We start from the raw sequence: 16,360 nt of genomic DNA, 5'->3' as shown, positions 1-16,360 counted from the left end.
ACCTGAGGCCGAACTGAAATATGAGAGACCCTGTCTTGAAAAGAAACAAAAAGTAAGAAAATTAGTGTACGGGCACAGGAAGAGACCTGCAAGTTTTATTATTAATCCTTGAAGCAACTGAATGCTATCATCCTTGTGTGACAGATGAAGAAGTGGGTTGCCATACGCATGGGTTTGCTCAGAGTAGAGGCTGAGGTGGAGAGCAGAGTATATGGTATACGTGGGAGCAGAGGAAGGGAGATGATGGGGAAAAGGCCAGAGACAGCGATGCGGGCTTGACACGAATGCTGTCAATCAAGCAGAAAGCTCCCGCTATTGTTTAGTTCAGCCGGGGCTGGCAGCCTAGGTCCTGCTTTGCTCGTTGGCACAAAGGGCTGATGATGGCTTTTCAGGGTTTAGGTAAGTGTGGAAAGGTAACAGGGTGATCCCGGCTTCACAGAGTGTCACTTCAGGAGCAGCACGAAGCATCTTGCTGACAGATGTCCCTAGATTTGGGTTCTCTTCACTGCCTGCTTCCCGAGCGTGCTACAGGCCGGAGAGTCTAAACCTCTGCCCCAGACAAGGCACTTGGAGTTTGAACTTTATAACTGGTGTCATCCAAATGTCTGCGTAAGGCTACCTTTGCTCCAGTCTCCAAGGAGCAGAGCTCTGACCTCCTCTAGTCATCCTGGCTCTTAGCCTGTCTTCCTCAGCCCCAGTAAAATCGTTAAAAAGTTGGAGTCTGGCGGCTGGAGAGATGGCTCAGCACTTGGGAGCCCCAACCGCTCTTCCAGAGGACCAGAGCTCATTTCCCAGCACCCGCATGGCAGCTCATGTCATGTCTCTAACTGCAGATCCAAGGGATCTGACGCTCTCACACAGACATACATGTAGGCAAAACGCCAATGCAGGAGAAAAAGGGTGAAGTCTGACTAGGTATGAAGATGCACACCGTTAATCCCAGCACCAGGAGCGAGAGGCAGGCAGATCTCTGTGACTGTGTTTGAGGCCAACACGGTCTATGAAGCAAGTTCTGAGTTAGCCAGATCTACATGGTAAGATCCTGTCTTTAAAAAAAAAAAAAAAAATCGGGGTTGGGGATTTAGCTCAGCCATAGAGCGCTCAAGGCCCTGGGTTCGGTCCCCAGCTCCAGAAAAAAAGAAAAGAAAAAAAAGTCAAGTCTATTTATAGCAATACTATACATCCATGTAGCTTATACATCCACGTGTCACTTACTTATCTGCCCGCCTAAGGCACCCTAAGGGCTCTGTGTATCCTGCTTATGGATGTCCACCACCGTTTGTCCCATGAGCCAGCTGCCATCTCCATGTTTCCAAGGCTCATTTGAATCATTGCTTCGGAGAACTGTTTATCCTCCCTCACACCTACCCGGCCTCTTCCAATATATCCTCTACCAAAGGGCAGAAATGGTCCTGTAAAAATGTAACCCTCACCCATCTACTGTGGAAGGCAGCTTAGCAGCTTCCAGTTGCTTTCAAAACAAAATTAACTCTCAGCATAGACGTGGCTCCCTCTCGCATTAAAAGTTGACCTCCTGGAAAACTCGGGTCTCGGGAGGTCCCTTGTGAGAGAAGGAAATACTAGCACCCGTGATCACCCCTGAGTGGGAGGTGCTGGCGTGAGTTGGAGAGTGGCCTCCCCATTGAATAGGGAGGGTAGATTCTGGGGGTGTAGGAACCAAGTCCAGCACTCTTTGGGGTGGGAGATGAGTGGGTTGTTATTCCCTGGACAGTATTAACTGCAGAATGCTGGGCTCAGTCCATCTTGGGTCCCTAGAACAAACTAGATGGGCTGCAGCCTTCAGCTGTGCTTGTTTGTGTTTGACTCAAACATGAAAAACTGAGGGGCAGGGGGTACAGTTCAGCATCACAGCGATTGCCCAGTGTGCACAAAATCCCGGGTTCCATCTCTAGCACTGAAAAAAAAAAAAAAGACATAAAAACCTTCAGGTCTGGTACTTGGGAGGCTGACCTTCTCTGTGATGATTGTTAGGACAGTCTGTCTCCCTGTTTCCAAGCATGAATCAGTCACGACTCAAGAGCCCTGGAAGAAATGGAGCCTGGACACTCCCACGAAAGGACAATGAGGCTGGGACTGTTGCTTAGTGGGAACTCGTCTAGCGTGCATCAAGGACCCGGCTTTGCACACACACACACACACACACACACACACACACACACACACACGCACACAAAGATGCTGCAAAGACACAGGTATGAGCTGTGAATTGGACTCAGTTCTTCTACTGGGTCTATGACCAGCTGCCAGGTTGACCATATGCCACAGACAATTAGTATTGCAGGCAGTAGCTCTCGATTAATAGGAATTCTTGTTGACCAGAATGCTACTGGGATCTGTGGTCAGAGCAGGGTCAAAATGAATCAACTAATCAATGGACTTGGCTGGAATGGCTTTACATGGTCCTGTGGGAACCAATTTCCCTCTCCTCTCCCTCTCCCCTCTCCCTCTCCCTTCTCCCTCTCCTCTCCCTCTCCCTCTCCCTCTCCCTCTCCCTCCCTCTCCCCCTCCCTATTCTTCCCTCTCCCTCTCCCTCTCCCTCTCCCTCTCCTTCCTTCCTTCCTTTCTACCTATCTTTCTTTTTTTTTTCTTTCTTTTGGTTTTTCAAGACAGGGTTTCTCCGTGTAGCCTTGACTGTCCTGGAACTCACTCTGTAGACCAGGCTGGCCTCAAACTCACAGAGATCCGTCTGCCTCTGCTTCCCAAGTGCTGGGATGAAAAGCAGTGACACCCCCATCCAGCGACATTATTTCAAAGCCTCTAGTTCCAGAGGACCCTGGAATAGATGTCCCAGCCACTGGCGCAATTACTACATTGGCTCTTGGTTTTGGCAGAATAAGAGATCTGATAATAAGAAAAGTCAAATGGAAAAAAGAGACCCAGCTTCCTCTACAGAACTGAGAAGATTGCTAATATCATGATGCTGCCATGGTATCTCATGTCTATAATCCTGGCATCAAAGGGAGGAGGGTAAGGCAGGAGGATTAACTCGAGTTCAGAGTCAGTCTGGGCTACGTAGCGAGTTCTGGGTCAGTTTGGGGTAAAGACCCCGTCTCCAGCAGTAACAAGAAAATCAACAAAACCCACAAGGAGCTGAGGCTGTAACTCAGTTGTCAGAGTGCTTGCCCTGCACGCACTAAGTCCTGAGTTCAAAGCCCAGCACCACATAAACGAGCCATTGCTGTATACATCTCCCATCCCTCATCCCAGCACTATGAAGGTTGACCAGGAGGATCAGAAATGCAAGCTCATTAACAGTGACTTCAAGATCAGCCTGGGCAGCATGAAGCCCAGTCTCAAAACGGGGAGGGGAGGACTGAGAGATGGCTCAGTGGTTAAGGTTCTTCCAGAGGACCGCGGTTCAATTCCCAGCACCCACACAGCAGTCCAACTACTGTCTGTGACTGCGTTCTAGGGAATCGAACGCCCTTTTCTGGCCTCTTTGGGCACTGCCCACACACAGGGTATAAATACACATGCAGGCCAAGCACCCATACACATAGAATAAAAACAAATCTTTTTTTTTAAGCCAATAATCTACTCCTCAAAAGAAAAAATACTCACCATCATGGCTTTGGATGACTCTGCGTGATGATTTGACTAAATTCCTAGATTATTCTTCACCCTGGCCAGCGAAGATGGCAGCTGGGTCTTGGAGAATGGCAGTGGATTTCCCTAAACCTAATTAGGCGGTGACTCCAGTGGCAGCCGCTATTTCTGATGTGGTCCCATTGATAGAGAAAATAAATTCCATCCCTGACACCTGATATGCAGTCGCTGAGCTGGCAAATGCCTCCCTCTCTCTCTATTCTAGGAAGCTAAAGGGATCAGGAACGGCTCCCACCTGTCAGGGTCATCAGAGCACCTGCCCCTTCTTGTCACGGCTTTGCCCTTAGCTCTTTTGACAGCTCTTCACGTCTCGGACTTCTAGCACTTCATTGTTTCCCAAGATGCTACACTACTCCACTTTCTGCAGATGACATCATGCTGCTGGGGGCCAGAGGATAGAAGTGAAAAGTACCCTAAATGTGACACAAGTGCCAAGAAAATACCAAGGCCTGACATCTCAATCAGGGTTCTGGGGTCTGGCATTATAAGGATCTGGTTTTTTTTTATTTTTTTTTTTTTTTTCTCTCTCTCTCTCCAAAGTACATGACAGTAGAACTTCATCTCCCAACACCAAAGAGGCATAGTGCTTTGTGAGTCTCCAGGGATCTGAGGGTTACATCGACGTTAAGTATGCGGTTCCAACCCGTTTTCAAGATGATCTAAAAGCTGTTCTGGACCTGGGGATGTATCGTGAGTGGCATAGTATTTGCCTTGCATGTCCGAAGCCCCTAGCGCTATATAAAACAGGCAAGGCGGCACATGCCTGTGACAGCATCACTCATGAGGTGGTGGCAGGAGGATCAGAAGTTCAAGGTCACCCTTCATTGCACAGTGTGAGGCTGTCATGGGACACACAAGATATGCACACTCCCCTCCCCCAGAAAAAAGCTCCCAGCTCTGTACAAAGCCTGAGCAAGAAAAAAATTGCACCTGGTTCATGCTGCGGGACAAATTCTGTCACCTGACCCTAGAGACCTTGCAGGTCCTGTGAAGTGCTAGCTTTCTACAGTGGATCCAAAGACGCCGAGTAGTAGCTTGCATTTTGAGACTAGGTCTGTCTATGTAGCCCCGGCTATCCGGGAGCTCACAGAGATCCTCCCGTCCCTGCTTTCTGCCTTCTGGGTGCTGGGATTAAAGACACGCACTACCACGTCCAGTTTCTGGGTCCTACCAGTTGCTTGGAGCTAAATCTTGCTGTCTTCGAATCGCTTCTTCCCCGCCTTTGCTGAAACAATCCATATTTAATGTCTAGGTTCTGGGAGACACCAACTGCCTAAGCATTGGCTAACAGACACCCAAAGCGTCTCAGCCAGTTGTCACAAACTTGCCACAGCTGTTTCCTAGCACTTCCTTGTCGTTTGAAAGTGAGGTTTATGCTCTGGGGGAGATCAGCGCTGCAGTTTGCAGCCATACATCTGTCACTGCCACCCTTCCATCCTCATGCCTATGTCCTCTCTGTTCTTTCACCCGCAGGGGACACTCTGTACCTGGCAGATGACTCTTCACTATGACACCAGATAGCACAGGCTTTCATTTTTGCAACTGCTGTTAGGTTTGCAGTGCTGGGGTGGAAGGCAGGGCTTTCTGCATGCAAGCCAAGCACGCTACCACTGAGTTACATCTGCGGCAGCCAGCAGTGACTTTTGGTGACTGCTCAGTAGAGACGGAGCCTTCCACTTGACCAGGCTCCACTCCCCGATGGGAAGAAAAGCTGAAGGGAAGACACAGGGTCAGCTGTGGTGACTGGTCTCAACGACAGAGAGATGAGTCATTTGCTCCTCTTAGGTAATAGAAAGAAGCAAGAATGGGTTCCAGGGGATCGCCTGGGTGCTCATTTCTTACTAGCCCATCCATTTGCAGGGAAAATAAAGGGACATGACCACTGTCCTCTGTAGTCAGCACCATCAAGGGCTCAGTCCAAGGCACTAAGGTTAGGCTGCTTTATTAAGGGAAAGTTCTGCCCAGAACCCGGTGTAGTATACTCAGGACGCAGAGGGAGGGAGGTCAGGAATTCAAGGCCAGCTTGGACTACAAACCAAAACTCTGTCTTAAACAAACAAATGAAAAAAACGAAACAAACAAAAACCCTCTAAGGTCTGCATGGATGGCTTTATGTTCCAGAGTGCTCACTGCTCTTGCAGAGGACTGAAGTTCAGGTCCCGGCACCCACACTGGGTGGCTCACAAATGCTGGTAACTCCATTCCAGGGCAATCCAATATCTCCGGGCTCTTTGGGCACCTGCACACACTTACTGTTTGTATACCCATACACTTACACACACACACACACATATACACACACACACAGACACAGACACACAGACACAGACACACACACAGACACACACACAGATACACACAACATACACACACACACACAGACACACACAGACAAACACACACACATACACACAGACACACACACACACACACACACACACACACACACACACACACACACACACACACACACACACACACACACACACACACACACACACACACACACACACACACACACACACACACACACACACACACACACACACACACACACACACACACACACACACACACACACACACACACACACACACACACACAAACACAAACACACACACAACACACACACGCACACACACACACAGACATAGACACACACACACACACACACACACACATACACACGCTCTTGAAAATAAAATGAATCTTTAAAAACGAAACCTCAAAACAAAACAAAAATCCTGAAGAGGGATCCTGGAGAGATGGCTCCGCAGTTTAGAGCAGTGACTGCTTTTCCAGAAGTCCTGAGTGCGATCCTCAGTACCCACTTGACGGCTACCAACTATAACTCAAGTTCTAGGGGATACAAGATACGGTATGAAGACGTGCATGTAGGCAAAACAACCATACATATAAATAATAATAATAATAATAATAATAAATGTTTAAAGCATCACAAGGATACAGAAATAAGTCCTATATGTAAAATAGTACATTTACCTAGAACCCGCAAACATCTTCCCAGACACTTGTGTGTGCTCATATGCATACATATGTGTGTGTGCATTCAAATGTGCTGTCAGATATTGAACCCAGGCCTTGAGCTCTCCCATATACTTTAAATTTTTAAATGTAATTGTTAATTGCTTATGTTTTGATTATGTCTCACTCTGTAGCCCAGGCCGGCCTTGATCTCCCGGCACTCCTTCCTCATCCTCCACACCTGCTGTACACTGCACATTATCTTGGTAACGGTGTCATCTAATGCAACATAAATGTGATGTAAACAGCTTCTGTGTGTATTGTTTAGGAATAGCAAGGAGGAACGGCATCCACACACTCAGGACACATGCAGCTCCCAAGCCCCGACAATGCCCACCCACACTGACTGAACCTTAAATGCACAGTACTGGCTACATACCGAGGAGAAATGTTTAAAATATAGCCATACGAAAATGTCATACGTAAATGTTTATAGCAGCCGGAAGGTAGAAACTCAAAAGTCCGTCTACCAAAGGGACAAAAAGGGCAGTACTTCCATTCAGAAGAATAGTATCCATCCATGAAAAAGAAGTCCAAGCAAAGGCCACCGCATGCATGGATCTTGAAGTCGTTATGCTGTGTTTAAAAGCCAGTCACAAAGACTGTGATTGTACAGTTCTGTCTAGTGAAATGTCTAGAAGAGGAGGATCTACAGAGAAAATAGATTCTTTTTCCATGTTTTTTTTTTTTTTTTTGGAGCTGGGGACCGAACTCAGGGCCTTGCGCTTGCTAGGCAAGCGCTCTACCCCTGAGCTAAATCCCCAACCCCGAGAAAATAGATTCTTGCTTTCCCAAGCCGGGGCTTAAGTGAGAAATGAGAGAGAAGATGTCTGCTAATGGGGTGAAGGACACGTTCTGTTTACCGTGAATTTGAGCACTGCAAATGTGCTCAAAAACCATTAACCTCTACACTTTAGTTTCATTTTATTCTTTGAGTCTTGTGTAACGTAGACTAGCCTCAATATGGCTACATAGGTGAGGATGGCCTTGAACTCCTAATCTTCCTGCCTTTAACTCCTGAGTGCTGGCGTTACAGGTATGCACCACCACGCACAGTTTACTGTATACTTTATACAGTATACTTTAAAAGGATGTGTATTATATGTGAATTCTAGCATAGCAAATCCGGCTTCCAATTTTATTATTATTATTTTTTTCTTTTTTCTTTTTTTCGGAGCTGGGGACCGAACCCAGGGCCTTGCGCTTGCTAGGCAAGTGCTCTACTGCTGAGCTAAACCCCCAACCCCTTATTATTATTTTTAAGGTAAGGTCTCATGTAGCTTATGCTGGCCTCAAACTTAACTGAGTAGCTGAAGTGTGGTTTCATGTCTGAGGCCTCCCTTGGCGTGTTCAGCTATTAGTGCACACCAAGCAGGAAAGGATGAAGAGGGGTCTGGATTGGGTGGGTAAGCAGGATCCTTTTCCAGTGAGTGTGTGTGTGTGTGTGTGTGTGTGTGTGTGTGTGTGTCTGTGTGTGTGTCTTTGTATGTGTCTGTGTGTATGTCTGTGTGTATGTCTATGTGTATATGTGTGTCTCTGTGTGTGTGTGTGTGTGTCTGTGTGTGTGTCTTTGTATGTGTCTGTGTGTATATGTGTGTGTGTGTCTGTGTGTGTCTGTGTCTGTGTCTTTGTATGTGTCTGTGTGTATGTCTGTGTGTATATGTGTGTGTGTGTGTGTGTGTGCATGTGTACGTGTGTCTGTGTGTGTGTCTGAACTGCTCTCGTAGATGTTCAGAAAAAGAGCTTGTGTGCACACACTTTGTCAGGGTGAATGAGGGATATGGGAACCTTGGAGAGTGGGAAGGGGTATTCAGGATGCATGTAAATCATTGGCTGGATTTAAGGTACTGGGAATGCCTCATTTGCATGAAGAGGCACTCCAGGGAGTTGAACCTGTAACTTTGCCAAGGACTATATGACATCTTTTTCCTCAGGAGAAGATGTGGGGTGGGGCTCACTAAATCCGGTGAAGAGGAAGCGCTGCTGGGAAAAGGAGTCTTCCATTTTGCACTGAGCTCAAGGGGAACTGCCCAGACATGGTAGACCTTAAATAGCAGGATCCAACACTGAAGCCTATTCTCCTGCCTCTGCCTCTCAAGTGCAGGACTACAGGTTGGGGCACCACCTCCTGGCTACAAATCAACTTTTATAAGGTGAGGGAACTTGGAAAATGGCAGCAATAGGAGAATGGGGAGTTCAAGGTCTGAGGTGATTCTCAGCTATGTAGTCTAGCCTACTCTACATGAGGCCTGGGTTAGATCCTCATAGACCAGGCTTGGTGTTGTACATCTATAGCCTCAGCACTTATTCAGAAGGTAGAGAGGCAGGAGGACCAGAAGTTCAAGGTCACTTTGGACCTCATAGTGAATAGAAAGCCGGTTGAGGCTACCCTGTCTTGAGGTACCAGCAAGATGACTTTTGTGTGGGGCATTGAAGCCAAGGCTAACAACACAAATCCTGTTCTATGACCCACATGATGTTAGGAGAGACCTTCAGAAGCATATGTGTGCCTGGACACACCCAATAAACAAGTAAATAAATAGGTAAATAAAGTATAAATTTTTTTTAAAAGGACAAAAATAAAAGAAGAAATCCTGTCTGCTCTCTAATTCTCAGACGGATGACCCACTGGCACATTTGTCTCCTTCTTCTAGTGCCCTTTGCCACTCTGCCTCCCGGGTATCTCATCTAGCTACCTCTTAGTAACCATGTCTGGCTGCCCATGGCACCCTCAAGCACACTTCTACATTGGACTCCATGGGAGCCCCTGAGCTCAGGCCTGCAGTGTGAAGTCGGGTCCTGGCTGGCTCAGCTGACAGTACCAGCATTCATCACTGAGATGGCTTCGTGCCTGGGCTCCCCTGCTGACTTGCTGTGTCATCCAGTGAATCTCCAACCTGCTTGGTGCCAAATGGCAAGTGGAATGACATGAACCTGTCTCCAGAGTCCTCTTGCTGTGAGTTTATTTTTGGACAAGGTTATGGTAACTAAAGTTTGCATAGCCATTTTCAACACAGGCCTTAATAGCTGATCCATTGGGGGCTGATAGGATTCTTGTTGACAGATGTAAGGGCAGAGAAGTTCAGAACTGGGCGACTTTTCCCAGAGCATCCAGCTGATACTGGAGAACACACCCCTGACTTTCCCAACTTTAGGCTTTATGCTCGTTCCTTCCTCGGACTTCCCTTGTGACAATACGTTCTTCCTAATTTCAAATGCCGGCATGGAGGAAATGGCTTGGGTTTCAGTTGGTCTCTGTATCTGTGTTCCCGTCACTCAGGGACAGTCCCTTTGGCCACCTGTTGCTGGTGGCTCCTTTTCCCCTCCACTTCTGCAGGACCTGAGTCCTGATTTTTGTGTGACTGAGCACAGCTAGTCTGGCTGACTCTGCCGTCATGTTGGATAAATGTTTGCAAAAGAGACTGCAGTGGCCATGCATGGTGATACATGTCATAATCCTAGCACTGAGGAGTCTGAGGCAGGGGGATGGAGAGTTTAAGGCCAGTCAGGGCTACATAATAAACCTGCTATCAGAAAATAAATAAATAGGGCTGGAGAGAGCACGGGAATTGAATTCCCAGCACCCTCGTAATAGTCTTTAACTTGAGCTTCAGAGGGTGAAGTGCCATTAGCCTCACAGGCATTGAATACACATGGGCACACATGCAAATATAGATGTCTCTGTGTAATTAAAGGTTAATCCCTAAATAAATAGAGATAAATAAATAAATGGTAACTCTCTGTTTCTGCCTTTCTTTCTCCCCACCCCCACCCCCCCATCTCTCTCTCACACACAAAATGTAAACTTTTGGGGAGTGGTGCTTCAAAACAGAGTTTCTCTGTGTAGCTCTGGCTGTTCTGGACTCACCTTGTAGACCAGGCTGGCCCTGAACTCAGAGATCCACCTGCCTCTGCCTCCCAGAGGCCCTGCTGGGATTAAAGGCTAACACTGCCACACCCCGCTAAAGTGTAAAAGTTTTAATTAAATAATTTAAAAACAAAAATGGGACCGAGGAGATGGCTCAGGGGTTAAGAGCATTGGCTGATTTTCCAGAGGACCCAGGTTCAATTCCCAGCACCCACATAGTAGGTAATGACCATCTATCTCCAGTTCCAGGTGATCAAATGCTCTGTTTGGCCTCCATTCATATTTGTAGGCACAACACCCATTCACATAGAATAGAAGTTAATAAATCTAAAAGTAACATAAGAACAAGGCTCAGGAAGTATCTGAGTTAATACAGTGATAATCTAATGTGTGCAAAGTAATGGGCTCAGTCCCCAGCATCTCATGAAGCAGTCTAGTGACGAATGCCTTGGTCCAAACACTTGGGAGGTTTGGGCAAGAGGACCAGAAACTCAAGGTCATTCTCAGCCACAGCTGTGTAGCAAGTTCAAAGCCAGGCTGGGAAAGATGAGACCTTTGTCAAAAACAAACAAACCAACAAACGAAGGCAAATTGTTTAGAACTGCCAGCCTATCTGACCTCTTGCAATCCACAGATCCATCTGACTCCTAGTGTGACCTTGAATAATCTCCTGCTATCTATTTGTTCCTCTGCCTTTGCCCATGCTCACCCCTTAGTCCTTCTCTTGCTTGAAATGAGATTGTCCTCTTATGCTCCCATTACCTCCCCTCATATCCCCATCAAACAGCTGGCCGCACACACATTGGTGGATGCCTGTGCTGCCTTCCAGGTGACTTTGCTAAGCCGGTCACCTAACTCCCAGTTGCTGTGGTTGGCTTTCCTCCTAAGGCAGAGAATGGCCCTTACTGACAGGTTATTTCTTGCAAGGAAGGCTACCAGCTCTGTCAGTCAGCATGTTGTCTTAGTTTGGGTCACTGTTGCTGTGCTGAAACGCCATGACCAAAGCAACTTGGGGAGGACAGGGTTTATAGTTCCGCATCACAATTCATCATAGAGGAAGTCAGGACAGGAAGTCAAGCCGGGCAGGAAGCTGGAGGCAAGAGCCGATGCAGTGCAGAGGCCATAGAGGGATGCTGCTTACTGGCTTGCTCCTCGTGGCTGGCTCAGCCTGCTTTCTTATAGAACCCGGGACCACCAGCCCAGGGATGGCACCACCCACAGTGGGCTGGGCCGATAATTAAGAAGATTAAGAAAATGCTGTTTGGACTTGCCTACAGCCTGATCTTATGGAGGCATTCTTTAATGTTTTATTTTCATCAGTCATACAAATAATTTTCTATAATATCCCAGGGCAAACCGTTGAGATTTGGCAGTCCGATTAGTGGAGGGGGGGTCTCCTTCAGAGACCCACGGGCCTGTGGCATCGGCGCGGAGTGCCCGGGTTCACAGCGCAGCTCGTGACTGGCGTCCATCTTGCAGGTGGCTCTTCCCCCAGATGAAGGGGTGGGGTGGGGAAATCTTCCTAGGCTTTTAGGAGATTCCACTCCTCTTTTTCTGTTCAATGGTCTCTTTGGTAGGCAGGGTGTTCTTCTCCTGCATCTCGGTTTTCTTCAGCTTGGCCTTATCGAAGCTGGCGATTTCCCCCATGTCCGGCTTGTCTGCCATTTTCTTACAACTCCTGGATTCTCGTTCCGAGCTCGTGCTCCAGGTACTCAAACTTGCGTTGCTGCAGCAAGAGACCGGAGGCGGGCTGGAAAGATGGCTCAGAGGTTAAGAGCACTGCCTGCGCTTCCAGAGGTCCTGATTTCAATTCCCAGCAACCACATGGTGGCTCACAACCATCCGTATTGAGATCCGATGCCCTCTTCTGGCCGGCAGGCCTACATGTAGGCAGAAAGCTGTATGATGTATACATAATAAATAAATATTCAAAAAAGAGAAAATTAAAAAAAAGAGAGAGAGAGAGAGAGAGAGAGAGAGAGAGGCCGAAGGCATTCTCTTGACGGAGGTTCTCTCCTCTCCGATGGCTTTACCTTACGTCGAGTTGCATAAAACTAAGCTAGCACACATGAAAATCCAGAAAGACAAACTTCCTATCCCAAGAGACCACTCTAGTGTAGCCATGCTTTAGCCCCATCTTCCCTGGCCTACTGGACCAGGGAGGGCTAGACAGGACTTGCAATCTGGCTCAGAAATGGCTTCTTTCTCTCTGTCCCTGAGATTTTTTTCCTTTTATACACTTCAGTTCCCCAAGCTGTTCTTAGGCACTAGCACATTCTATTCTAACTAACCTGTGTTGTTTCTGTTGTTGTAACAGGATCTCTGGATGCAGCTCTGGCTGGCCTGGAACTTCCTGCATAGTGTACAATTGTAGGCCCAGGCTGGCCTGCAATTTACAGTATTTTTCCAGCTCTGTCTCCTGAGTGGGGGGATTACAGGCATACTCCCCACAAAACCCAGCTCTTAATCACTTTTCTCACGTCCCTCGGGGCAGATTTTGAGGTCCTGAAGGACAATGGTAATGTCCTATTTGTTTCTATGTCCACACTCCCTAGTTGGAGGCCTGGCATAGAGCAAGGACTCTGTATTGAAGTCAGCATAGCTTCAGACGGTCCCTAAGTCACGTTCCCCTGGCCTTCCTGTCTCCATCTCTATTTTCCTCCTCCTCCCGGGGTTCTCAGCTAATTGTGGCTTCTCCCTCTGTGCCTCCCCTCCCCAGCAAGTGACAAAGACATGAGTTATTATGACTAAGTTTGGGGTGGGCTGTGGAAAAGGAGGAGAGAGAGCCTACCAGTGAGCTATACTCCCACTCTCAACGCCTCCTGCCTCTTAAAAATTAGAGTGGATGGAAGACTTAGGGGGAGGGCCTGGAAGCAAGGCCCCCATCTGGCTCCGAGGCAGAGACATTAGCAGAAGTGGGCAGGAGCTTGTGTGGGTGGTGGGGTACAGCAGCTGGTCACACACCAGGTCTGGGCTGTGCCATTGAGACCCTGAGTGCACAGCTCAGCCTTCCTTGGCAGCCTTGGCAGTGACTCCCCTTGATGGTCCCCTCCTGTTCCCAGTACATCTTAGCTTCATAAATGCTCCAGGGACATTTCCACTCCTATTCATTCATCCCCACCCACTCACGGCATCAGCCCACGTCATAGGAGGGACGTCTTGCCTCAGAAACTTATTAACTTTCCAGGCAGCTCGCAGCTCATCAGTCACTGAGTCAGTGAGGGCCACCTCAGCACCCCAGCCCCCCTGGCACAGGCTGACTCAGTAGCCCCGGTCTCAGCTGGGGTCTCCCAGAACCACAGGATACATTAAGACATCTAGTGGGGAGGGGGACCTGAGATGGGGGAGCTGAATACAGTAACTACCCAATTGCAATCTCCTTGATTGATAACCCAACCTCTCTCTTATAGTTTAAAAAAATAGAAGACTGGGTAAATTATGGGAACTAAAGCTTATTTGGTCCAGGCTTCTGGAGCCTGAGGAGACCCAGTGTATGGTCTAGTGTGCATCATCCCATCGTCTGGAACAAACTTTTGTTTGAGGAAGAGCGACTGCTCTTTGCTTTCAAAGCAAACTGGCCTGGACTCTTTGAACTAACTCTAAGATGGGAAGATACCCAGGAGAAGTTGTGTTTCATTTTGTACCTGAAAGACTCACAAAAAACAAAAGAATGCAAGATACAAAGAAACACAGATGATACAAAGATACAAAGAAACAAAGAAAGCTGGGCAGTGGTAGTGCACGCCTTTAATTCCAGCACTCTGGAGGCAGAGGCGGGCTCTGTGAATCTTGAGGCCAGCCTGGTCTACAGAGCGAGTTCCAGGATAGCCAGGGTTACACAGAGAAACCCTGCCTCAGGGAAAATAAAAATGGAAAGATGAACTCTATGGTCTGGGGAGAGGTTCAGTGGATAAGAGTGATTGCTGCACACACAAGAGGACCTAAGTTCAAATCCTCAGCACTCGTGTAAACAAAAGCAGTGCCTGGCATGTCAGCACTGTGCGGGGAGACACACATTAACTAAAACCAAAAATCAATAACAAAAGGTTGATGACTACCACACACCACGCATTGTCACTGCAGGCAAGAAAAAGGAACGGGGCAGACGGTCTCAGAGGAGAGAAGAATTTCAAAGCAGGCCAAGTGCAGAGCCACACACCGTCACAGGGCAGTTGCTTTCTTTCTCCAGGATGCAACAGAACATGTTTGCCTTTGTACAAAGGCTCCCAAAGTCACTTGCTCAATCAAGGTTCCCATGGACCATTGTGCCCCCTCCTCCCAACACCTGACTGGTGGGGGTGGGTAAGCAGATAGAAATTGAGTTGGGGAGTCCGCCAGTGCCTCTCCTGCTCTCTGAGAGGAGGTAGAACCCAGCACTTAAAATGGTCTAACTGTGAGGTATACTTGCTCTCTGCAGGATGTTCTGTGGGACAAATGGCTGAGATGTCTATTAACATACAAAGTGTACAAGTGTACCTGATCTCCAGGTTCTCCCAGCATCCCTGAGTCCCTACCTATTACAGGGTGTGGCTGGCACACTGCCTTCTACCCTGAACTCTCCTGCCCAGTGGCTAGGCTGCCCTTCCTCAAGAGGCTCTTCCCTGACATTTTGTTACCTTTGACCTCCTGGCTGCTGCATCTTGCTCTCCCCTCGCTCCCCTCCCTCTTCCCCTTCCCCACTTCCCACAGGGCACAGCTCAGTCTGGCCCATTCTGGACTCTCCCAGATGTCTCTGACTCTGGCTATGCTCTACCACATATCTACCACAACCCTCCTCCACCACACCCTGGAGCAGTCCTATCCTTTCCTTTCCTTTCCTATCCATTCCTTTCCTTTTTATTTATTTTTTTCAATCAGTCACCAAGGACTATATATGCTTCTCCTACTGCCTGCCTGGGGCAGTGGAGATGGGGTAGGGAGTCTGCCCAGGCCTCTCCTGCTGTCTGAGTAGAGGAGAGACCCAGCACTACTGTGGTCTGGACGTCACTGATGCTTCTGCTTTCTGTTGCAGCTCACTAGGCTGCAGTAGTGGGATCTGCCTCTGCCAGCCTTCGCAGGTCCTGTCGTAGTTTGTCTCTAGGTTGTGCCTTGCGTTGGCAGTCAGAGACAGCTCTTGGGAGTCCCTTTATTCTTTCTACCATTCTGTTCACTGCAGGCTAACTGGCCCTCCAGCTTCCAAATGACTATGGTCTCTGCATCCTATCTCTTCACTGGAGGACCAGAATTACAGATGTGTGCTGTCTCATCGAGTTTTACTACATGGGTTCCCTGGATCAAATTGGGGTTTCGAGGCTTTTGTTGTAAGTGGAAGGTTTTTGTCATTGTTGTTGTTGTTTGGGGTTTGGTTGTTTTTTTGTTTGTTGCTTTGCTTTGTTTTTGTTTTAAAGATTTATTTATTTATTATGTATGAGTACACTGTAGCTGTCTTCAGACACACCAGAAGAGGGCATCAGATCTCAAGGTGGTTGTGAGCCACCATGTGGTTGCTGGGAATTTGAACTCAGGACCTCTGGAAGAGCAGTCAGTGCTCTTAACCGCTGAGCCATCTCTCCAGCCCTGTTTTTGGTTTTTTTGTTTGTTTGTTTGTTTGTTTTTGTTTTGTTTTGGTTTGGTTTGGTTTGGTTTGGGTTTTTTTTGTTTGTTGTTTTTTAAAGACAGGGTCTCACTATGTAACCCCAGCTGTCCTGGAGCTCACTATGTAGACTAGGCTGGTCTTGAACTCACAGAACTCACAGAACTCACTGTCTATGTCTCCTGAGTTTTGGGATTACTATTATGTATTTACTTCCTTAAGTCGTCTGCATAAAAGCAGTTAGTAAT

At 47.8% G+C, this 16,360-nt stretch overlaps 1 protein-coding gene across 1 annotated transcript; it reads right to left on the bottom strand.

The window, feature by feature from the left end:
- Positions 1-12,070: 12,070 nt before the first annotated feature.
- Positions 12,071-12,215, bottom strand: LOC116890152 (thymosin beta-10-like). The gene has a single exon (XM_032890886.1). The coding sequence runs from the start codon at positions 12,203-12,205 to the stop codon at positions 12,071-12,073; it is 135 nt and encodes a 44-aa protein (XP_032746777.1). The 5' UTR covers positions 12,206-12,215.
- Between the last annotated feature and the right edge of the window lie 4,145 nt (positions 12,216-16,360).

The sequence above is a fragment of the Rattus rattus genome, chromosome 1 (genome assembly GCF_011064425.1).
Source record: "Rattus rattus isolate New Zealand chromosome 1, Rrattus_CSIRO_v1, whole genome shotgun sequence".
Lineage (NCBI taxonomy): Eukaryota > Metazoa > Chordata > Mammalia > Rodentia > Muridae > Rattus > Rattus rattus.
The sequence above is the reverse complement of the archived record's forward strand: the minus strand, read 5'-3'. Positions and strand labels throughout refer to the sequence as shown.